Source organism: Ambystoma mexicanum, chromosome 9 (genome assembly GCF_040938575.1).
Source record: "Ambystoma mexicanum isolate Mex_15411 chromosome 9, UKY_AmexF1_1, whole genome shotgun sequence".
NCBI classification, from domain to species: domain Eukaryota; kingdom Metazoa; phylum Chordata; class Amphibia; order Caudata; family Ambystomatidae; genus Ambystoma; species Ambystoma mexicanum.
Genome location: NC_090931.1, coordinates 340614 through 364589, shown reverse-complemented (window position 1 = coordinate 364589; position 23976 = coordinate 340614). Strand labels below are relative to the sequence as shown.

Sequence of the window (23976 nt, the reverse complement as noted above, 5' to 3'; positions counted from 1 at the left end):
TGTTCACATAAAATGCATTTTCAAATGTGAAACCTAACCAGGGTTGAGAGTTGGGGAACTGGTAGTAATCTAAAAGCTGACTCGATGTCAAGCTTGGCCATCAAAGCCCCTTTGCCACATTTTTTGACCCATCTAAGTGCCTCCTGGAAGTGCGTGTACGTCACTGCTGTTTCTGTCTCCGGTATCCCATCATTCACTGAATGGCCCTGAGGGTAGACAAATGATGCATCATTCTAAACTGGCCAGGGTCTTTTTTGTGTACCAGGCCCAGCGGTGAGCAGATGTATCCCATGAAAGGCATTTCTTTCCAAGGCCCTCCAATTCTGCCTAAATCTAATTCTTTCTGAATGTTATTCTTTATTACAGCTGGGTTTTCTGTTGCAGATCTCAGACTCTTTGGGATCCTTTTGGACCATGTGCCCTGGAACGGGTTGTTAAACCCTTCCAGAAAACCATGTTTTATATCCTGACTTATTTCTTTGTCCGGGTATGCCGTTAATAAGGGCATACAATCCTTGACTCTAATGAGTGTTCTCCCTGGTGTTAGTTTGTCTTTGAGGCATGGAGCCTCATTGCTCCTCTTTTCTGGGGAATTTATTAGGTAATCTGGTGCACCCGCTACTGCTGTGCTCCCCCCCATTTTGTACAAGCATGTTTATATCTGCACTCCCTGCCCTAGGGGCAATACCCCTTCTCGAATTTCCAACATGTAATGTTGTTTGGGTTGGTATTTTGTGGCTTGTTTGCATTCTGGCTGTGGGTATTTGACCTAGCCACCCATGGCTGTTTTTTCCGAAAGGGCTGTTCGCTCTTGGTCTAACTCTCTGACTCTGCGCTGTTATTGTTGCTTATCTGGGTGGTTTTAGCGTGCACTGCACTCTTCTCCCCGCAACACAGTGTTTTTGTCTTCAGCACCTCCTGTATCTAAAAGCTATTCTGTACTTAATCCCACTCGATTTCTGAGTGTACCGCAATGGCCTTCCTAAATTGCTCGTCATAAGTGAGGCATGCTTCCCCCCAAAAACTGCCTTTACTTCCCGAATTTTGTCTACATATGCGAATAACTTCCCCCTTTAATTCGGGGACTTTTCTAAAATCACTGTCGCCATTATACAAAAAGCACTTAACCAATTGTCCGAATTTTGTTCAACCTGTGATTTTCTTGTCATTATTTTCTCTTAAATCTTTTTGCAATCCCTAAAAACATTGTACCCTTTTTGTTGGGCTTCGAGTAATGAGCAAACTTCTCTGCAACCTATCTTCCAAATTGTTTCTTTGCCCACTTGCTCGATATTCCAAGCTAGTGATCTCTTAAACCTGTTTAATATTTCTTTATCCAACAACTGCAGGGTTATGACCACTGAAATTTGCGCTTGAGGGGCCTGCTTTGCTTTTTCTCTATTGCCTTGGCAACCGGGGCTGGTCTCTCTTCTTGGCCTTGCTCTGAGTGAACGCTCGCACCTGAGTCTCCGCCCCCTCTGAGTTTGCTGCTCCTCCGCTGTTCCTCCTGAGCCTTCCCAATGGTAAGTCTCCCGTAAACGAAAGCAGGCTGTTTCTTTTATCTTCACCCATCTGTTGTCCATGCGCTCCTTGCTTTTCCTGTTTGCTCGCTGCTGTCATGATCCCAGCACAGGAATACAGATCCCATTCAGAAATACTTGGGAGGCAAGGAACTTTATATCCATCAGTGGGTCAACTGTTGCTTCAGGCTTGGCGCAAGAGGAATTTACCTCACTCTTAGCATTGAACCCACAGGCTCATTACACTTACATTACCTTCCCTACCCTCAACATGAGTGCCGCTAATCCCATAGACAACTCACAGTGCATTCTACACTAGTAGCAGAGGGAGCTACTTAAGCCCCGCCTCCGCGAAGCTCTCGCTTCACGTCTTCTCCGCTGACAGAGGGTAACGCTTCCAGCGATCTCCTGACAGAACCTGTCAACAGAAGAAAACAAGTCAAAGATATTAATTCCACAGAAAAATCAACAGAATAGCAGTAATATTTTAAAGACTTACCGAACCAAAGTTTTCCAAGTATTTTCCTCAGTCCGCAGTAATATTCAAAGTCTCTGTAACTTCTGTCAGAAGGTCCGTCGCAGCATTTCTTCTCTCAGCAGCTTTCGTCCGCGGTCGCAGTGTTTTCATCCTAAAGTTTTCCTCACCAGTCCTGCATCGTCCGAAGATATTTTCTTCCACAGTTTCTCCGAAGACCTGCAAAACAAAGGTATTTAATGAATGATATGATATGATATGATAGTTTATTTATATAGTGCCTATACACAATGTGTTTCAAAGCGCTTCAAGGCAAGGAAGGGAACAAGCGAAAATACGACAACATTCTTACAGGCCATGAACAGTAAGGATGTGAAATTAACTATCGTACTCGGCCTGACGACATTTCAGATAGTGCAAGTGCTAAGACATAGATAAGGAAGGGAGGGGGAGAGTGGGAAGGAAATGGAAACAGATAGGCGACTACCCGACTAGGCCTGACGACATTTCTGGTAGAGCCGGAGGAAAACAAAAGGTGAGGGAGAGGGGTGCAGAAAGGGAGGGGAGGAACAAAACAAGTGACTATCGTACTAGGCCTGACGTTTCAGATAGTGCTACAGGGAGAGGTGGCATAGCAAAAACAAAGAGGTGATGGCTGGAAGGTTTAGAATTAATCTTAACCACTGGCAATGCTCTGGGCAACCCTCCAGACCACCGTTCTTCGCCTGCCAAGCCATTACAGAAGGGAAAGACCATATGCAAATCAGGCTTGGCCCCACCCCAAAAGAGGCAGTCCAGCCCGAACTGCTAGGCCACATCCCTTCTGCACGAGACCACAAGCATCCCCAAACATGTTTCGCCCATGGAGGGGTGGCAACAGTAAGGGGATAGGGGAGCGGCAGATGAGGTTGCTATCATAGTAGGTCCAGGGACAATTCTGATAGAGTAATTGCATAGAAGAAAGTAAGGTGAGGAGGGGAGAAGATAGGAAAAGGGAGAGGGGAGGAGAGAACAGAGAGTAAGCAGTCAAAAAGAATGGAGAAGCAAGAGAGGAGAGCGAATACAATTGCAGAAGTCAGTAGTAACACATAATGTTGCAAGCCAGGATACAAGATGAAGATGGAACAGCATGATTCAGGGCCACCATGAGTACAAGATGCAAAGGAAGTCCAGCATGAGAGTTGAGAAAGAGTGACGCACCGTGAATCAATGAAGTCCATAAAAGTAAAATCCAGCATTGGCCACAAGACGGTGATGGTGAAAGCAGAATGTATCAGGACAGACTCCTGTGTGCAGGAAGGGGGGGGTGCACAAGGGAACAACACGGGGGGACCAGAGAGGGTGGGGATGGCGTGTTGGGACAGAGGGTGTAAACACATGTTGGTGCATGCTTACCTGCTGTCTTAGCAGGGGGTTGGACCCTGGATCCTTCTGGTCCGAACAGGTCCAAACAGCAATGTTCTTGTAAAAGAAAATGAATGAATGAACTTGTAAAAGAAAAGAAAGAAGGAGTTACGTATGGGTTTACCTGAGGTCTCAGCACGGCTTTTCTTTGCTTATTTCTTACCGCACTTGTTTCTGAAGGCAGCTATTACTCTGTTTTTTTGACGAACTGACGTAAATTAATGTTTCCTTAAAACGAGTACAGCTGCAGCCATACCACAGCCTCAGCCTTTGTTAGCGAACCACGAACCTGCAAAAAATTAAAAGAAATTCTAGCAAGAGTGATTCCTCCAACGTAGGGACCATTCCTTATCTGATGAACTGTATATAATTATTATTTTAACCAAGAGACTTGCCCACGATACCTTAGATGAAGTTTTGGACATTATTCAGATAAAAATCTTCGACACCATTGCCCCCTCAGAATAAGTCACTTACCCAACGCGCCCCTGTAGAATACAGGATGGAGAGCTCCATAAAACAAAAGCACAGGTGAGAAGGGAGGGTTATTTCAAGGTACACTGTATCACAGTTTGTGAATGGGGTTACAATAGTGTTTTTTTTAATAATTGTTGTTTCCACAGAATTAATGCCCAGACAACCGGTCCTCAGCTGAAAAGATATTACGCTCCCGCAGAGACTTAAGGTAACCGTTGCAGCTGCTGGCTGCGCTGCCTCGACCTCTGCGCACAGGGCGATGCTGCGCCGTAACTCTTCTCAACCTGAGCATGGTGAAGCTCCCGTTTAGCTCCACAAGTAGGGCAGGCTATTTCGCTGAAATAAATCAAAACCTCCCGAACGCGCACAGTAAAACACACAGTCTCTCTCCAAGAGCAGGGCAATGCTTGTACGCCCAATGTTCAATTCCCGACCAGAGCAAGGCGAAGCTCACAATCTCGATTACGATTCCAAGAGTAGGGCAATGTTCTAAAAAGAAACGTTTTCTGCGTGCGTAGAATACTTGTGGTGCTGCGTACGGAGTACAAAGGAACTGGTTTCTCTATGCCCAGTGCCTCTTTATATCCTCCTAGATTCGCCCTGTGCTTTGCATATGTTTGTGGGGGCTTTGACGTGCCCCCAGCCGGCTGGTGCTGATGGCCATCGGCACCTTGCAGTGACATATTGTTGGTCACCTGGACTTCCTGCTTTTCTCAGGGCATGCAGGTGCGGCGCTTGTTAATGTGCCTTGGCACCCTGGTGCGAACCAACCAAGGGGGGTGAAGAGACTTGGTGTTTCCCCATGCTGCCAGTGGCAGCATCTGTTCTGCCCCTCTGTCCCCCTTGTCCCTCTGGTTACACGTGCACACTTTTCTAGCTGTAGTGTGCCCTCTACGCAGCGCTGGCTACACTGCATACCCTGCAGCACAGGGGGCACAGTTTGTAGTGAACCAGGAGGGCGTTGGAGGTGGCAGACATTGTGGATGGATGCTGTGGGATGGTGGGTGCCCTGTGTGTGAGCGCCACCTGGAGTAAAAGTGAAGGCCCTTCGGGTGGGCTTGCTGTAGCGCTGTAGAACTGTCATGATCTTTGGCCCTGATGCATACCAGAAGCAGGTTGGGGAGGTGGCCAGTTGCCCCGCAGTGTCAAGGTTTGGTGAGTTGGAGCGGGAGTGCATGCCGACAAGCCTGAGAGCATGGAGACCAAGAATAGGCCTGAGTGGGCTCAGGTTCAGCTGACCCATAAATCTGCAGGTAGTCTACCTGGTTGCACGGGATGGAAATGGCCTCGAAGGACGATGTACTGAATATTCTCCAGGAAATAAATGCAAAAAAGACAGATTTACAAGCCTCTATGAAGGAATTAAAGGAAAGAGTGGATAAAGACAGGGAGCATGTGAAGTCCCTAGAGAAAAATCATGTGTCAGTGCATGTATTGGAGATAAGTCTTCTGGGGAAAATTATAGAACTGGAGAGGAGGAATAAGGAAACCTACTTGAAACTGGAAGATTTGAAGAACAGGGAATGGTGTAACAACATCTGTCTGCTCGACCTCCCCATGTCGAAAAGAGAATCATCCATGGACCTTGAGTACAAAGTGAAGCTGGTCTGCCAGACACTGTTTGGAGAAGAGCGACAGGAAGGGATCCGGGTGCACTGAATGCATTAGGGGGAGGGCTGGCAGGAGGACCTAGATCCATGATAGTGAAATGCCTTTATTATACAGATAGGATGGAAGTCCTGGAAAAATCTAAATTTGGCAGGGTGACGATCGAAGGTTCAGAGGTCTGAGACTTCCAAGATCTTTCATACTGAAATCTGGAGTGAAGAAGACAGTGCAATCCTTTGACTATTTATTTGGCTTGAGGAAAGGGACTGCAGATACTGCTTGGGATACCCATTCGCCCTGTCTTTCAAACCTCGCAGGCACCTTTTTCTCTGTGTCTGATACAGATGAAGCTGTGCAGGTTTTGGAAGAGCTTTGGGGGACACCAAGCCAGAGATGAACTGCATCACAAGGCCAAGCAGGAGAATGTTCTTAAAGCCTTCTCGGAGGGCAGAGAAGGTGGCTGGTACCTGGAAAGTTTAAGAAGGTGGTCGCAACCTGGGTCAAGAATCTTTGATGGGCTGTAGTGGCTCATGGAGAACTCTTAAGGGTTTACAGAGTACCTAGGCTGGGGGGGGGGTGATATACAGAAAGGGGTGGAGTTGTGGGTGGGTGAGGCCCAGAGAGACAGGGGATTCCCAATGTCTGGGGAGAAATGTCTAAAGATGTGTATGAAGGGCTTGCCATGGGAGGGGAGTGTCCGGTTGTGGGAGGTTGTCCTTCACTTACCTGGTGGCATGGTTCATGCCAGGCGACTCTACTTGTTTCATTTGGAGGAGGAATCAGTTTCTTCTATCTTACTACCTTTCTGAGCGTTACCAGTGACAGCAATCCCCTGGGCTCTTTCTTCCAAAAACCCTCTAGATCGTTGATAAACAGCCATGGTGTTACGCTCTGACAGCTCGGTTCTCGCCAGCCTCCCTCGGCAGTTACACCGGCTTACACCGTCCGGGGAAAGACATCGCTGTGGCAGCGTTATCGGTTTCCATGGAGACTGTATGGATGTCGGTATCAGTATCGACCGCGTCAGCTGACACGCGCATTACGCACTACGCGTACACCGATGCCCCGCCCTTTGCCTTCTTAATCCGGGTCCGTTCGGGGCTCGGTGCTGCTAATTGTAGTCTACACGTACTCTTACGTGTTTAGCCCTCGAGCTAATTCCTTCTTCAAACCTTCCAGCTTAGAATTCCTGGTTTTCGACCTTGCTTTCCACTTTGGACTGTTCACGGATTGCCCAGCTGATTTTGGTTCTACATGCTGTTACCTGAACGTTTCCTGGATTGCCGACGGCTGTTAGAAGTCGTTTTCCTATGCTTTGTAGCTTTTTGGTTCCTTCCACAAGGGCTACATTAAACCAATCATCGTCTTACACTAGTTGCTTTCAGTAAGTGTATTTTCATTGTCATAACTTCCTATGATTTGCTTTTTGGATAAAGACTGTCTACTCCCGCTGTGAAGAAAACATTAAAACAATCATCGTCTGACACTAGTTGCTTTCAGTAAGTGTATTTTCATTGTCATAACTTCCTGTGATTTGCTTCTTGGATAAAGACTGTCTACTCCCGCTGTGAAGAAATTACCCTCCTGGGACATTGTGCTGGATTTGTATTTTTACATTGCAAGTGCAGTTCAGGACGCTTTCCAGTTACCTGCACCAACCCGTATCTAGTGCGTCCCTCGTGCCGTTCGGGTGTTTGCTCCCTAACTAACCTTCCTGTTTATTATTTTCTCCTGTCGTTGTGTCCTTAGAACTGGATTTCCCTTTTGGCTCCTCAACTATCTCCTTCCAGGTCAGTTGTACATTCCCTAGGCGTTTAAGGGGATTCGTTAACTCAGTAGTTAGTTCCTTATTGTCCTTTGCATTGTTCTTTTAGGCTCTGTATCTATCTGCTCTGCTATTCCAACCAACTTATCAATCAGGGCAGCTGAGGTCGAGACTGGTTGATCTGAGAGTACCACCACTTCAGTCCTCCGAATCATGGTGTTGTGAGTAACAGAATTAGCAGCCTTTCGAGCGTCTATTTGGGGGACTAAGTCGAGGAGCTCAGAAAAAGCGGTAGGAACCACAGGAACCGCGGATAGTATGTGTTTCAGTTCCTCAGAAAGGCCCTGATAAAAATACAGCAGCTTTTTTCTCTTCTGGCCAGTCCGTCTCCGTTGGCCAATTGATTGAATTTTGCTAAATAAACCAATAGAGAGTTGTTCCCCTGTCTATGTTTAAGGAGCTCAAGATCTGTGGCTTGGGTGGTGTTAAACACCTTGCTCATCATTGAAAGAAGAGCGTCACAATTATATAATATATGGCTGTTGGATTCAAGCAATGGATTAGCCCATGCTGCTGCCGTACCCCCTAAATGGGATAAGACAAAGGCTGCCTTAGTGGTGGAGGTAAGAAAGGACTGCGGATGCTCGCTGTGTGCCTGGCCCTGACTATCGTGTCGGTATGAAGTTGACCAGTATGAAGGTCTGGTTGTCTTCACGGAACCTGCGAATGGCAGGTAAAAGATCTTTGTTGCCAAGATTCGTGGGTCCTTTTCCTATCATCTCTATGATCAATCCTGTCACTATGAAGTTGGCTTTGCCAAAGTCATGGCGTATCCATCCTGTCTTTGACTGGAAAGGTTTTGGTCCCGAGGATCGGACTTGGGAACCCCTTGATAATTTGCATTGTCCTGATCTCCTTAGAGAATTCCATGCCTCCCGGGAGTTGCCGGCATCTTTGGGGGCGGGTGCTGTTACGCTCCGACCGCTCGGTTCTCGCCAGCCTCCCTCGGCAGTTACACCGGCTTACACCGTCCGGGGAAAGACATCGCTGTGGCAGCGTTATCGGTTTCCATGGAGACTGTATGGACGTCGGTATCAGTATCAACCACGTCAGCTGACACGCGCATTACGCACTACGCACTACGCGTACACCGATGCCCCGCCCTTTGCCTTCTTAATCCGGTTCTGCTCGGGGCTCGGTGCTGCTAATTGTAGTCTACACGTACTCTTACGTGTTTAGCCCTCGAGCTAATTCCTTCTTCAAACCTTCCAGCTTAGAATTCCTGGTTTTCGACCTTGCCTTCCACTTTGGACTGTTCACGGATTGCCCAGCTGATTTTGGTTCTACATGCTGTTACGACTCAAAACGTTTCCTGGATTGCCGACGGCTGTTAAAAGTCATTTTCCTATGCTTTGCAGCTTTTTGGTTCCTTCCACAAGGGCTACATTAAAACAATCATCGTCTGACACTAGTTGCTTTCAGTAAGTGTATTTTCATTGTCATAACTTCCTGTGATTTGCTTCTTGGATAAAGACTGTCTACTCCCGCTGTGAAGAAAACATTAAAACAATCATCGTTTGACACTAGTTGCTTTCAGTAAGTGTATTTTCATTGTCATAACTTCCTGTGATTTGCTTCTTGGATAAAGACTGTCTACTCCCGCTGTGAAGAAATTACCCTCCTTGGACATTGTGCTGGATTTGTATTTTTACATTGCAAGTGCAGTTCAGGACGCTTTCCAGTTACCTGCACCAACCCGTATCTAGTGCGTCCCTCGTGCCGTTCGGGTGTTTCCTCCCTAATTAACCTTCCTGTTTATTATTTTCTCCTGTCGTTGTGTCCTTGGAACTGGATTTCCCTCTTGGCTCCTCAACCATCTCCTTCCAGGTCAGTTGTGCATTCCCTACAGGTTCAAGGGGATTCGTTAACTCAGTAGTTAGTTCCTTATTGTCCTTTGCATTGTTCTTTTAGGCTCTGTATCTGCTCTGCTATTCCAACCAACTTATTAATCAGGGTAGCTGAGGTCGAGACTGGTTGATCTGAGAGTTCCACCACTTCAGTCCTCCGAATCTTGGTGTGGTGAGTAACACATGGAGAGTTTTAAGTCCAATTGACTATGGCCACTACCCACTTTACTCTTTACTTCAAAGTTCTGAATCTTTGGCCAATCTTTACCTGTTATGAGTACATAATCGATCAAAGATTGACTGTTGGGGCCATTAAATGTATATTTTTCAAGTTGGTCATTAAAAAAACCTACCGTTACAAACCCTCTGGTTGAGATCATGCAGGATCAAGGCTGTTTGCACAGCATCAGGATGTGATCTAGTTGGGGCAGCAGCCTTGAGGTCTGGAAGATCCCAGGCCTGATCTTGTTCCTCCCATATCCCTTCTAATTGCTTCAGAGGCTCAAACTGTAAATTCAGGTCGCCTATAACCAATAAAGTTGCCTCTTTCTGCCTTAGCTTGGAGCAGTCGTCTTCCAACCTCTGAAGACATTTCACTATATCCAAGCCATCAGTCCTGAAAGGTCTGTTGTAGATGTTGTATAGTGACGACTCTCCCCACTATTCGTACTATTGAGAAGGTGTTGCAGATCTGGTGATCAAGTACCATTCACTTTCATTACCCAATCCAGGGAGTTCTCGATCCAGGTCTGCCTTTTGGGCCCTTTTTGGCCATGATAGCATACAATTGATAGTCCTGTATAAAAGGGGTTGTGAGAGCCCTTGTTTCTTGGAAAATCAATATTTGGAAGTCTCTAATATACATTAGCTAGTCTGGGTCTTCAATATATCTGGCAATCCCATCTCCTCAATACCCAGCTTCAAGGGCCCTAGTCCCTCAACTGCATCTAAGTCAATTTTCCTGCTATCCATTCCCTCTGTGGCTGCTGACTGAGCAGTATACCTTTGGGCAACGTTCTCGATAATTAACGGGTGAGAACTAACTCTAGAGTCCCTGGTCCTCTGAAAAAAAGCTTTGGGCATTTTAGGGCAATGTTGACATTCTTGGGCAAATACCTTCTGGCATCTAAGCCCAGGATTCCCCCAGCCAAGTCCCAAGATTTCAAAAAGACTTGGAAATAATCAAAGGGTGGGTATGGAAGTGGTGCTCTTATCCATATGACGACATCCTCTGCATCTAAATGGAATTCTTGTGCAGTTAAAGGGGGTTAAGAAATATGATATTGTCTGTTGGGATGTGATTAGTGCCTTCCCTGTGGGAAAAATGATCTTCTATTTTCAGTGAGAGATATGGAGGAAGAACGGAGATCGATGTTCATTGAATCACTAGAATTGGAAACGTTTCTATGTTTATTAACAAAGACAATCGCTGTTTCATGGAGTTTTATGAAAATGTTCATGTACATGGTTTGCTAAATACATGATGTAATATAAGGTTTTTCCCATGTTGAACTTAGGACGCATTGCATCTAGGATGACATGCTTGCAAAGAAATAAGCCCAAAAGTACGGAATGTACTTGGCTCCTATGACACAGATGCACGTGGGCCTAACCCAGGCCCTGGACCCAGGTCATGCCTTTTCCTGTAAAGTGACCTACAACTGGGGCTGAGTCTCTGAGGGCCGCTGATCAAATTAAAAGCAGGAAATCATTATAAGCGCCTAAAATGAGGGACCAAACCCAAGGCACTAAGCCTCCCATAGGAGCAGGGTACCCGAGAAAGAGTGAGGCGACTAGACCTCCCTAGACGCCAGCGTGGTGGGCCCCCATAGCCCACAATGACAGCCCTCCTGCCAGGGACTCACACGGGAAGCCACACGGTGGAACCTCATTACTCTGTGTGCAAACTACGGCCATAGGTTCATGTCATTATAAATGGAGGAAAGTGACTGACCTTCGGAGCGCACCTTGGATTAAGTCCGGAATTTGTTGCAGGAGAATGTGCACGCATTTTGGGAAGAGCAGCTTAGGAGAGAATGTGAAGAGGGACAGTGCTACTGGTGATTCTTATTTATCATGCCTGGAACATACATGACACTCACATGCCCAGGCCGTGCAATGCGCAATGCCCTTACCTTTCAGTGTCATCACATTTGCCATCATGCTGTTGTACTGAAGCTGGAAGATGTACAGATCATTTTGAATATCCGGAGAATCAGCCTCGCTTTTGTGTAACTTCAGAGTTTCGCACCTGAGAACCAGACAATAACATCGTTCATGAATTGCGTTTTCTGCATAAAATGTTCGTTTACTCTCCCCCAGCTGTGCCAAGGCAGCACCTGCTAACAGATTGCTCTGATAGCTGTAGTTAGAGTTGAACCTGCACTCGCACCCACTGTTGCAGCTACACATTGTCTACTGTATTTTAATCAAGTATTAATCACGTGTTGTTTATTAAATTAATAAACGCTATGTTAAAAAAAAGTGATACAATGACCTTTTCTTTGTAAAGATTCTTTTAGAATCATATGCAAATAAAGAATATAAGAACAAAGGCTAAAGGATGGGGCAGAGAGCCTCAACTATAGGCTACCTCCGAGGAGTAAGAGCCATTCCCTCTCCCCTGAAGAGATAAGGATGGGCCAGAGTGCCTCAACTATAGGCTACCTCCGAGGAGTAAGAGCCATTCCCTCCCCCCTGAAGAGACAAGGATGCGCCAGAGAGCCTCAACTATAGGCTACCTCCGAGGAGTAAGAGCCATTTCCTCTCCCCTGAAGAGACAAGGATGGGCCAGAGAGCCTCAACTATAGGCTACCTCCGAGGAGTAAGAGCCATTTCCTCCCCCCTGAAGAGACAAGGATGGGCCAGAGAGCCTCAACTATAGGCTACCTCCGAGGAGTAAGAGCCATTCCCTCCCCCCTGAAGAGACAAGGATGGGCCAGAGAGCCTCAACTATAGGCTACCTCCGAGGAGTAAGAGCCATTCCCTCCCCCCTGAAGAGACAAGGATGGGCCAGAGAGCCTCAACTATAGGCTACCTCCGAGGAGTAAGAGCCATTTCCTCTCCCCTGAAGAGACAAGGATGGGTTAGAGAGCCTCAACTATAGGCTACCTCCGAGGAGTAAGAGCCATTTCCTCTCCCCTGTAGACACATGGATGGGCCATCCTCTCCCCTGAAGAGACAAGGATGGGGCAGAGAGCCTCAACTATAGGCTACCTCCGAGGAGTAAGAGCCATTCCCTCCCCCCTGAAGAGACGAGGATGGGGCAGAGAGCCTCAACTATAGGCTACCTCCGAGGAGTAACAGCCATTCCCTCCCCCCTGAAGAGACGAGGATGGGCCAGAGAGCCTCAACTATAGGCTACCTCCGAGGAGTAAGAGCCATTCCCTCCCCCCTGAAGAGACAAGGATGGGGCAGAGAGCCTCAACTATAGGCTACCTCAGAAGTGTAAGAGCCATTCCCTCCCCCCTGAAGAGACGAGGATGGGGCAGAGAGCCTCAACTATAGGCTACCTCCGAGGAGTAAGAGCCATTCCCTCTCCCCTGAAGAGACGAGGATGGGGCAGAGAGCCTCAACTATAGGCTACCTCCGAGGAGTAAGAGCCATTCCCTCTCCCCTGAAGAGACGAGGATGGGGCAGAGAGCCTCAACTATAGGCTACCTCCGAGGAGTAAGAGCCATTCCCTCTCCCCTGAAGAGACGAGGATGGGGCAGAGAACATCAACTATAGGCTACCTCCGAGGAGTAAGAGTCATTCCCTCCCCCCTGAAGAGACGAGGATGGGGCAGAGAGCCTCAACTATAGGCTACCTCCGAGGAGTAAGAGCCATTTCCTCCCACCTGAAGAGACGAGGATGGGCCAGAGAGCCTCAACTATAGGCTACCTCCGAGGAGTAAGAGCCATTCCCTCCCCCCTGAAGAGCCGAGGATGGGGCAGAGAGCCTCAACTATAGGCTACCTCCGAGGAGTAAGAGCCATTTCCTCCCACCTGAAGAGACGAGGATGGGCCAGAGAGCCTCAACTATAGGCTACCTCCGAGGAGTAAGAGCCATTCCCTCCCCCCTGAAGAGACGAGGATGGGCCAGAGAGCCTCAACTATAGGCTACCTCCGAGGAGTAAGAGCCATTTCCTCCCACCTGAAGAGACGAGGATGGGCCAGAGAGCCTCAACTATAGGCTACCTCCGAGGAGTAAGAGCCATTCCCTCCCCTTGAAGAGACGAGGATGGGCCAGAGAGCCTCAACTATAGGCTACCTCCGAGGAGTAAGAGCCATTCCCTCCCCCCTGAAGAGACGAGGATGGGGCAGAGAGCCTCAACTATAGGCTACCTCCGAGGAGTAAGAGCCATTCCCTCCCCCCTGAAGAGACGAGGATGGGGCAGAGAGCCTCAACTATAGGCTACCTCCGAGGAGTAAGAGCCATTCCCTCCCCCCTGAAGAGACGAGGATGGGGCAGAGAGCCTCAACTATAGGCTACCTCCGAGGAGTAAGAGCCATTCCCTCCCCCCTGAAGAGACGAGGATGGGCCAGAGAGCCTCAACTATAGGCTACCTCCGAGGAGTAAGAGCCATTTCCTCTCCCCTGAAGAGACGAGGATGGGGCAGAGAGCCTCAACTATAGGCTACCTCCGAGGAGTAAGAGCCATTTCCTCCCACCTGAAGAGACGAGGATGGGCCAGAGAGCCTCAACTATAGGCTACCTCCGAGGAGTAAGAGCCATTCCCTCCCCCCTGAAGAGACGAGGATGGGCCAGAAAGCCTCAACTATAGGCTACCTCCGAGGAGTAAGAGCCATTCCCTCCCCCCTGAAGAGACAAGGATGGGGCAGAGAGCCTCAACTATAGGCTACCTCCGAGGAGTAAGAGCCATTCCCTCCCCCCTGAAGAGACAAGGATGGGGCAGAGAGCCTCAACTATAGGCTACCTCCGAGGAGTAAGAGCCATTCCCTCCCCCCTGAAGAGACAAGGATGGAGCAGAGAGCCTCAACTATAGGCTACCTCCGAGGAGTAAGAGCCATTCCCTCCCCCCTGAAGAGACAAGGATGCGCCAGAGAGCCTCAACTATAGGCTACCTCCGAGGAGTAAGAGCCATTTCCTCTCCCCTGAAGAGACAAGGATGGGGCAGAGAGCCTCAACTATAGGCTACCTTCGAGGAGTAAGAGCCATTTCCTCTACCCTGAAGAGACAAGGATGGGGCAGAGAGCCTCAACTATAGGCTACCTCCGAGGAGTAAGAGCCATTTCCTCCCCCCTGAAGAGACAAGGATGGGCCAGAGAGCCTCAACTATAGGCTACCTCCGAGGAGTAAGAGCCATTTCCTCTCCCCTGAAGAGACAAGGATGGGGCAGAGAGCCTCAACTATAGGCTACCTCCGAGGAGTAAGAGCCATTTCCTCTCCCCTGAAGAGACAAGGATGCGCCAGAGAGCCTCAACTATAGTCTACCTCCGAGGAGTAAGAGCCATTTCCTCTCCCCTGAAGAGACAAGGATGCGCCAGAGAGCCTCAACCATAGTCTACCTCCGAGGAGTAAGAGCCATTCCCTCCCCCCTGAAGAGACAAGGATGGGGCAGAGAGCCTCAACTATAGGCTACCTCCGAGGAGTAAGAGCCATTTCCTCTCCCCTGTAGACACATGGATGGGCCATCCTCCCGCCTGAAGAGACAAGGATGGGCCAGAGAGTCTCAACTATAGTCTACCTCCAAGGAGTAAGAGCCATGTCCTCTCCCCTGAAGAGATAAGGATGGGGCAGAGTGCCTCAACTATAGTCTACCTCAGAGGTGTATGAGCCATTTCCTCTCCCCTAAAGAGATAAGGATGGGCCAGAGAGCATCAGCTATAGTCGACCTCAGTGGAGTAAGAGCCATGTCCTCTCCCCTGAAGAGATAAGGATGGGCCAGCGTGCCTCAACTATAGTCTACCTCAGAGGAGTACGGGCCATTTCCTCTCCTCTAAAAAGATAAGGCTGGGCCAGGGAGCCTCAACTAGTGGATACAAGAGAGGAATAATAGCCATTTTCACCCACACCCCACAAGGGTTACAAGGAGTGTCAACCATAGGATAAGTGAGCTGAATATAACCCATTTACACTCCCCACAGGAGATAAGGATGGAACAAGGAGCCTCACCTGTAGAATACATGAGAGGAATTAGAGACAATTCCACTTCCCACAAGTCCCCTCAACTGTAGGATAAAGAGACGTTTCAACTCCCCACAAAAGGTAAGGATAGGGCTGAGAAATCAGGTGATCTCAATCCTCAAAGCACAGTACTTTTGCTTCTGCTGAAACCGGTAACTGGGCAGCTAATGTGACCCTTAGGGGAACCGATAGATGATGGCCCAGCTTCACCGGCATGCTCAGTGCTACTTGCATAGGGGCAGGAATGTTATCCACAGAGGGCAAACGGGAGCCAGAATTAGGAAAAGAAACTTACAAGTGAAAGCAGATATGCTCAACTCATCGACGCCATGGGCAAGGTTAGGGGTGACAACCAAAGGCAGGACCACCCAAGAGGAGGGACTAGCCAGCCCCAAGTTCCACCTCAAAATTCGAAGCCATCTTCAGGCACAGACTGAACAATGACTTCTTATACCAGCAACCTGAAGGTGAAGACGCGATTAGGAAAACCAAGAAGGTGGATGCGGTTTTTGAAGCTGTGGTCCAGCAGACACTAGAGACCTTTTATGAAGAGGCATGGGGAGGCAGGTAAGTTGTATATAAGTATTTATTTTAGGTTCTCAAGAGGGAAGAAGACCCCCAGCACTCAGAGGCTCCTTTCCCTTCACCAACTTTTCTCCAACTGACAACATTAGAACACATACAAGAGATGCAGCAATCAACATTCTATGACATCACATAGGGATGATGCATCATGTGGTCCTTACAAATACATTTCAGACAGGGAGGCTGCCTGCTCTAAAGAATAGCATCACAAAACATCTTCCCCTTTTTTTTAACTCACAATTATCATTTCACTAAATTGTTTTCAACTAAAAGATAATCTACAGACAACTTAACTTTAACTCTTTCTCCGACTTCAATCTCACACATGACCTCTTTTCACAGTGGCGATTCTATATTTATTCCACACTTGCCCTCCAGCTACGCGTACAGCCCCCTTCATGACTGCCACATGACTGCCACAACTCTGACAGGATCCGAATAAAGAGAGTGCCCCTCTTCTTGATGAAACCCTTCTTTATCCTGACCCAATCTCCACACTCCACCCGTAACTCTTTCTTTCCTCTTCTCAAGTTTTCACGCATGACCCATTTTGACTTCTTCTTCACCAATGACTTTCTCACTTCATCCACAACCAGATCCATCTCCCTACTCCTACCAAGCCATGGTGGACACGCCATGGAATACGGCTTCCTGCCCCTCATGAGCTCAAATGGGCACAAACCGGTTGTAGAGTGTGGCGCCATCCTCAAAGCCCACATCCTGTTTTGTATCATGGCTAACTTATCCAAACCACACTCCTCTCCCATACGTATACTCTCCATCACACATCTGTTCATCCTTTCAACCAGTCTATTTGACTCGGGATGATACAATGAAGTCTTTTTGTAACCAACTCCACACTTCCTTAGATAATTGGTGAAGCTTCCCCCTATAAACTGGTGACCGTTGTCCGTCAATACGCTTTCGGGCAACCCTTCATTTGCAAAAATTTCCTGCAACACTTTTATCATACTCTCTCCAGTGATGTCTTTTACAATTTTAAAATCCACCCATCTGGAAAACAAATCTTCAACCAAAACAATGGCCCTCATTACGACCCTGGCGGAGAGGGGTTTACGCCAGCGTAATGCATGGCGTACCTCTCCGCCAGATTAGGACTTTCCGTAGCGCCATGGCGATTTTTACGCCCGGATTTTCCGGGCGGAAAAATCCATGGCGCTACGGGTCCCCTCGTTAATTACGCCACCGTATTCTACGGTGGCGTAATTAACGCCTTCCCCACTCCCATTATACCCTATGGGGCAAAAATGGGAATGGGGAAGGGTAAATGGGGGTTGGGGACTTACCGCCCCGCCAAGGTCGGAATGGGGCGGTAAGTCCGCCAACCCCCATGGCGGAGTTGGCAGCTCTGCGCCATGGTCCATGGTGCAAATTGCACCATGGACCTCCGCCAGGGTCGTAATGAGGGCCAATGTATTTTCCACGACCATAACCTAACTCCACGGGACCTTGTATGTCCATGGCAAGATCACTCCATATCCTTGATGGGAGACCTACATCCACCAATGTCTGTTTCTTGGTTACAAATCCTTTTCCACTCTTAACACAAAACTGACAATTAGCCAAACAATTTTGTATCTCCTTATCAAAACCCAGCCACCAATAATCTTCTCTTAACACTCCCTTGGTTTTGGTAACTCCAATGTGACCACTATGCACCAGATCTATCACCTTCTTTCTCAAACCAATCGGGACCACTGCCCTACCCCATCTGAACAAAATATCATCATTGACCGATAATTCATCCTTCACTTCCCAATACGGCTTCACACCCTCTGCCAATTCCAACTTATTTGGCCATACCGCAGATACAACATATGGGATTACTCTATTTATGATATAATCTCTTTTCATCTCATCCAACCACTCCTGTTTGGATACAATACCGTCAGTGTTAACAAACACTAATTCCATTTCCTCACTTTCCATAACTTCAGGGTCTACTACCCTCACCCTCGACAAACTGTCTGCCAAACATTTTCCTTTCCGGGTATGACCTCCATTCTAAAACAGTGTCTCTGCATCCTGGTGAGCCAACCTGCCACTCTCCGGGAAACCTTGTCAAGACCTTTATTTTCAAAAATAGCTTTTAGGGGTTTATGATCCGTACGTATCACAAACTCTACCCCCCACACAAAATTTCGGAACCGTTCCACAGCCCAAAAACATGCCAGTGCCTCTTTTTCGAGAACAGAATACCTCAACTCTGCACCCTTGAGACCCCTTGAGGCATGAGCTATCACCTCTTGAGATCCGTCTTCTTGCTTCTGAGATAATACAGCTCCTAGACCACCTTCACCAGCATCCACCGTGATAATAGATGGCTTCCTTGTGTCAAAACATCCTAACGGGTGAGCCATATTTATGTCTTCCTTTAACTTATTAAATTCCATACCACATTGACTATTCCACACAAAATCAGCACCTTTTCTCAGAATCTTTCTCATTTCCTGTACCTTATCATAGTTTACCACGAATTTTTGATAAAATTCCGTCATTCCCAGAAAAGAACGCAGCTCACTCTTGCTATTTGGTTTCTCAATACTCTTTATAGCATTTACCATGTCTTCCTTGGGCTTAACTCCATCCCCCGACACTTCGTGACCCAGATAATCCACTTTTGTCACCGCAAATTTACACTTCTCTCCTCTCAATGTGATACCTCTCTCCTCAAATATTCTCAATACCTTACATACATTTCTGTCATGCTCTTCCAATGTCACACCACTCACCAACACATCATCTTGAATACAGAACACGCCCTTCACTCCTTTCAACAGATGATCCATGATTTTCTGGAACACTGAAGAGGCAGACACCAACCCAAAAGGCATTCTCCTAAATTGGAACACACCTTCATGTGTCACAAACGCCGTGACATTTCTACATGCCTCCTCCAATTCTACCTGATGATAGGCTGACGTCATGTCCAGTTTAGAGAAATACTTCTCCCCACCCACCATGGTTAACAACTCACCCATGTTGGGCAGAGGGTGCCTGTCCACCAACACACACTTGTTTAACTCGCGCATATCTACGCATAGTCTTATATCCCCTGACGTTTTCTTTACAATCACCACTGGGGAGACCCATTCTACCCCTCCGGCTCTCTCGATCACACCTGACTTCAACAATTTCTGTAATTCTTTCTTCACACTGTCCCGTGAAGCAAAAGGTACCGGCCTGAGCTTTGCCACGATGGGGATACTGCCTCTTCTCAATATTATCTGGTGTTGGAACCCTTTTACTTTTCCCAAAGTCTCATTGAATACTTTCCCATACTCTGACATATTCCTGCTGTAAGTCGGGGATGCATCGGATACTTGTAATACCGGCTCTGGGTGGTTGGGATCAGGTCTGATCCCTACATTCTTTTGTTCTCTCCATCCCATCAAGGATTGTCCCTTCTTGGTAACATACACTTTGCCATCACAACTGCGTCCCTTAAATTCAAACCTACTCCACACATAACCCAACAAATCGATTATATCTTGGTTGTTTCCGCCTGGACTTATGTCGGGTTCTGACAATGTTGACACTACCCCTTTCATTTCACACTCAAATGCACTTCTGGACATTAGAGTTATCTTCGATCCTGAGTCAGCCATCATCGATACCTTACACCCATTCACTGTCAACACAGCATAGGGACGCTCACAATCATCCGGGTTTCCACCATTAGTAACCACATTGACTGTATTAACGATAACATTTTGCAATGGCATCACAACGTCGTCTTCTGATGACCTCCGATCTTCTTCTTCATTTACATAGAGGACCTTTCTTTGGCCTGTTTGACCAAATTGGTAGTTCTTGCAGCATGTCGCAAAATGTCCTCTTCTTTTGCACTTAGTGCATACGGCCTTCCACCCCGGACATTTCACAGAAGACGCAAAATGTGTCGCACTGGCGCACCGATAACACAATCTCTCGTCCTTTTTATCCTCTTTCTTTTCGCTTCTCTGCGTAGATTCTTGATTCCTCTTTTCTTCCGGATTTCTCCTACCTGTCTGTTTGTTTCTTCCTCTCCTTTTGTTCTTCCCTTCCCCCACATTCAATACCTCCGGCTTATTTTCTTTAGAATCTCCCCCTTCGGTTCTGGAGAGTTTGGCTACACATGCCAGGGAATGCTCCACACGTTTGGCCAAGTCTAACACTTCATCTAAATTCGGCTCATCCTTCAGCCACAGTTCCTCCCGTATCTTGTTCGATCGACAATGCGTCATGAACTGATCTCGGATGTGTTCATCAAAGCTTCCTTGAAACTTACAAGTTAGGGCCAGATATCGCAGCACAGTTACATAGTCCTCAACAGATTCACCATTAGCTTGTATGTGCATGCGGAAATTGTATCGTTCCAAAATTGTGCTCCTTTTGGGGTTGAAATGCTTATCAAGTTTCAGCAAGGCCAACTCGAACTCATTTAAGTCATCACCACTCCCATCACCTACTAGTTGAGGAAGAGTTTCAAAAATCCTCTGACCTTCATAGGCTAGAAAATGTAGCAATAATGCCACCTTCCTCTCGCTGGAATAGGCTGTTCCCCCGGCCGCTTTCATGTAGTGCATAAACCCCTTGCGCCATTGAGGCCAAGCAATCTTCGCCGCCCCTGGGGTAGGCATAAAAATGGGTGGGCCTAATATGCCAGGTAAGGCTGCCATCACTTAATGCTTGGGACGGCAGGTATCACCCCTCTTCCACAGTGTAGAACACCTTTATAGTTTTTATTTAGATTCAGTACTTCAGATGTCTTCCTCCAAGCGTGGCATGCACCAGTCCAGCTAAACAAGAGGTAGGGGGTCCCTAAACAGCACTGAGGCTTGCAAATGTCGCTTGCAACAACAGATTTAAATTACGTGGATGCCACGGAGAATATTCAGCATGCCCCCTTATTCTTTTTCTGCACGTCAGGTAGCAACTTCACCTAGGATGCAGTCCTTCTCCTCAGTCTGCTTCTTCCTCTACTAAACACCACGACTTGGCAATGAGTGTAGGCCTTCTCCTCCTTTTGCTTTTCCCTCCATCAGACTCCTTGCGGTAAATTATGGAATCTTCATATTTCCACTCCGATTGGCTTCTCCCTCTATTAGGTGCTATACGGTAGTTGGAGTTCAATGCCTCAGTTCGGTCTGCTTCCCCCTCTATTATGTACAGTACGGTATCCAGAGCCGGCCTCACATCGTACCTCCCTCTCGTAGATCCTCGGGCTTATTGAACGGACGATCCAGGCAAAAGGGGCCCGGAAGAGTCTGTAGGAGAAAGGCGCAGGTACACAAACAACACTTACTTGTGGGCGTCGTGGGAACGCCAATCGCCGCCGAATGTCGTTTTTGAACAGTTCAATGGCCGCTCAACGCTACGGGGAAGCGGAGCGGCCTTTCCAGCACTGTACCTCTCACGACTGGATCAGTCACTCCTTCAGGATGGCCCCTCCAGGAATGACGCTGCCGGGTCGGGTATGCACTCTTCGCCGCAGTGGGCCGCTCAACGCGGGCACAGCGGAGCAGCCCATGGACATCAGGCGGGACCGGGCCGGTTCCTCTCACTTCAGCAGCGCAGATGTCCACGCTGCACACGGGGAAGGAAACTCCTGCTTAGGGTCACTCGACGCCAGTCACGGGCGGAGCGGACCTCGGGAGCAATGCCAACAGCTGATCGCAAGCCGTCGCTCAACGCCGAGCGAGGTGGAGCGGCTGGTAGCCGGGGGTCTTCTCATCACCTGCCTCCAATGGCCTCACATCCCATCCTCGTCGCCATTGTTATGAAGAGGCATGGGGAGGCAGGTAAGTTGTATATAAGTATTTATTTTAGATTCTCAAGAGGGAAGAAGACCCCCGGCACTCAGAGGCTCCTTTCCCTTCAGCAACTTTTCTCCAACTGACAACATTAGAACACATACAAGAGATGCAGCAATCAACATTCTATGACATCACATAGGGATGATGCATCATGTGGTCCTTACAAATACATTTCAGACAGGGAGGCTGCCTGCTCTAAAGAATAGCATCACAACAAGACCCACCCGTCTAAGAGGACTACAACTTCCAAGTTCCCTATGCCAAGCCTGCACAGCTGAGTTCCCCTAACCCAAAGAGATGATGGAAGGTAGGGCTATGGTGTGGCAGGCAGAACGAGGACCACCAAAAGGGAGTGACCAGTTAATCTCAAGTCCCACAGTAGGACTTCTCGCTATCTCGCTAGGAGGAGTAGTTGGCCACCCTAGCAAGGTCCTCTGGTTCCACCCTGAACTCTGGGAGCTGTTGCACATTTTGCCCAAGATCCGTAGAGTTTGGAGTCAGAGGAGTCCTTGGTGGGAGATGGCCTCAGAAAGCCATTTCTGTGAATCAGTGATGATAATAAGTGTTCCTGTAAAAAGAAGGCCAAGCAGTGGAAGAAAAGGATATGAGGATATCCCCACCAAAGCAACACACCTAAACCCAACAACACATCCATGGGAGAGGCAAACCCTGGACATTGGGAAGCACCAGAGACTTTGATTGGTTAAGACTTTCTTTTGTGCACTGTATCCATTTCCTGGGAGGAGTACTGTGGTATCTGCCAAGACCTGAGAGAAATTCTGAACTTTATGTGTTTATCTGAGGACCACCAGAGTAGCCTGACACTCAGTTCCGTTAGTACCTTGAAGGCGGTTACTCGGAAGGATGCAGCGATACAAAACATCCATCAATAATGAACCACTTCTCCACCAAGAGATGATGATGGGCAAGGAACCACACCCAATAAATACAAAAGAAGCCCCCCCCTTTGTTGCTATTGATCAGGATGTGTAAGAGACCACACCCAGTAAATACACAAGAGCCATCCTTTTAGGAAGAGATGAGGATGGGGACAATAAATGAAAGGAAGGGCAGCTTTCCATTACCCCTATACACAAACACCCCCATGAAGAGATAAGGATGAGGCACTGAACCACAACCATAGAACCATAGAGAAGAGGATTCGAATGAATAAGCCCAGGCAAGGCTCACAATCATAGACAATACGAGAGGCAGGGGGGGGGCACTGGAGAGCCAAGCATGCCCAAACCTCAACCCTCTCATACAAGTCCATACAATAGGCAGTCCTGCTGTGCAGAGGTTGGAGAAGTGAACTCCTTCTCGGGGATAAATGACAGCTGTGCTGTGGGGGTTCAGAGGACACATTTCATGGTAAAGGTTGGTCATGGGGAGTCCATGCAGCTGCTCAGAAAGCATGTGGAACTCCTTCTCTGAGATACAATGGTCTTGGACTTCATGGATTGAAATGGTAAGATTGTTAACTTACCTGCTCAAAGTGCTCTTCAGATCCTAGAGAGAGAAAATAAAGGGAATTCATTAATGTTTGTCTCACACACGTGTTTCCGTGTTAAAAAATAAGGTCCATGCTTTTCTAGTTTGCTTCTCAATCTTATTGCATTGGTAATACATTCATATTTGTAAATACCTTGATCATCTATAAAACAAACCTAGATGGGCAGAATTGTTTGTAGCAAGCAAATCTATTTTAGAGCATCGCCTGTTTATATATGTCTACACACCTAAAACAGATTCCAAAACTCAATTAATTAAAGAAAAGAGTCAAATTAAATAAAGTTATGACTTTGATAAACAGTCTGAACCTATAGAACAAAGGACTGAGAGGTGAAACTGAGAACCAGATGCTCCGGAAGACGCTATGTAATGGGAACAGTTATTGCATGTTAGGTGGTCCTGTTAGGATCCGGAAGACTAAGGGGCCGATTCATGGAACAAAAGTGCGCCAAAAATCGTGGCGCAAGCTGGCACAAGCATGAAAAAGCAAGCGCACGCGCACACGTGCAATTCATGGACGGGTCTGTGCGTGTTTTCTCCGGGATGTGCGCCAAATCCACGCGTGGCGCACAAGGGCGCACATGTCACTGCAACATCCCGAACGCCGTGCACGACGCGCACAGCTAAAGCACACAACGTTAGCGCACACACCAAAAAGGGGGCGTAACACAGGGCGGAACACACAGAATGGGGAACAACGCGTGAAAAAGAAGGCGTAACTGGGGAAGTACTGCAGGGAAATACACGGAACACGTATTCATGGAATCGAATATAGG

General features: G+C 47.8%; 1 protein-coding gene across 1 annotated transcript in view; it reads right to left on the bottom strand.

The window, feature by feature from the left end:
• The window catches only part of LOC138489558 (E3 ubiquitin-protein ligase TRIM39-like), a 456265-nt gene that overhangs the window by 203403 nt on the left and 228886 nt on the right, over nucleotides 1-23976 (bottom strand). The window contains exons 5-6 of the mRNA XM_069617283.1: nucleotides 23175-23197; nucleotides 11292-11407 (exon numbers count right to left, since the gene is read on the bottom strand). Of these exons, the coding sequence (XP_069473384.1) occupies nucleotides 11292-11407; nucleotides 23175-23197 (139 nt within the window). The remainder of the gene's footprint in view (nucleotides 1-11291; nucleotides 11408-23174; nucleotides 23198-23976) is intronic.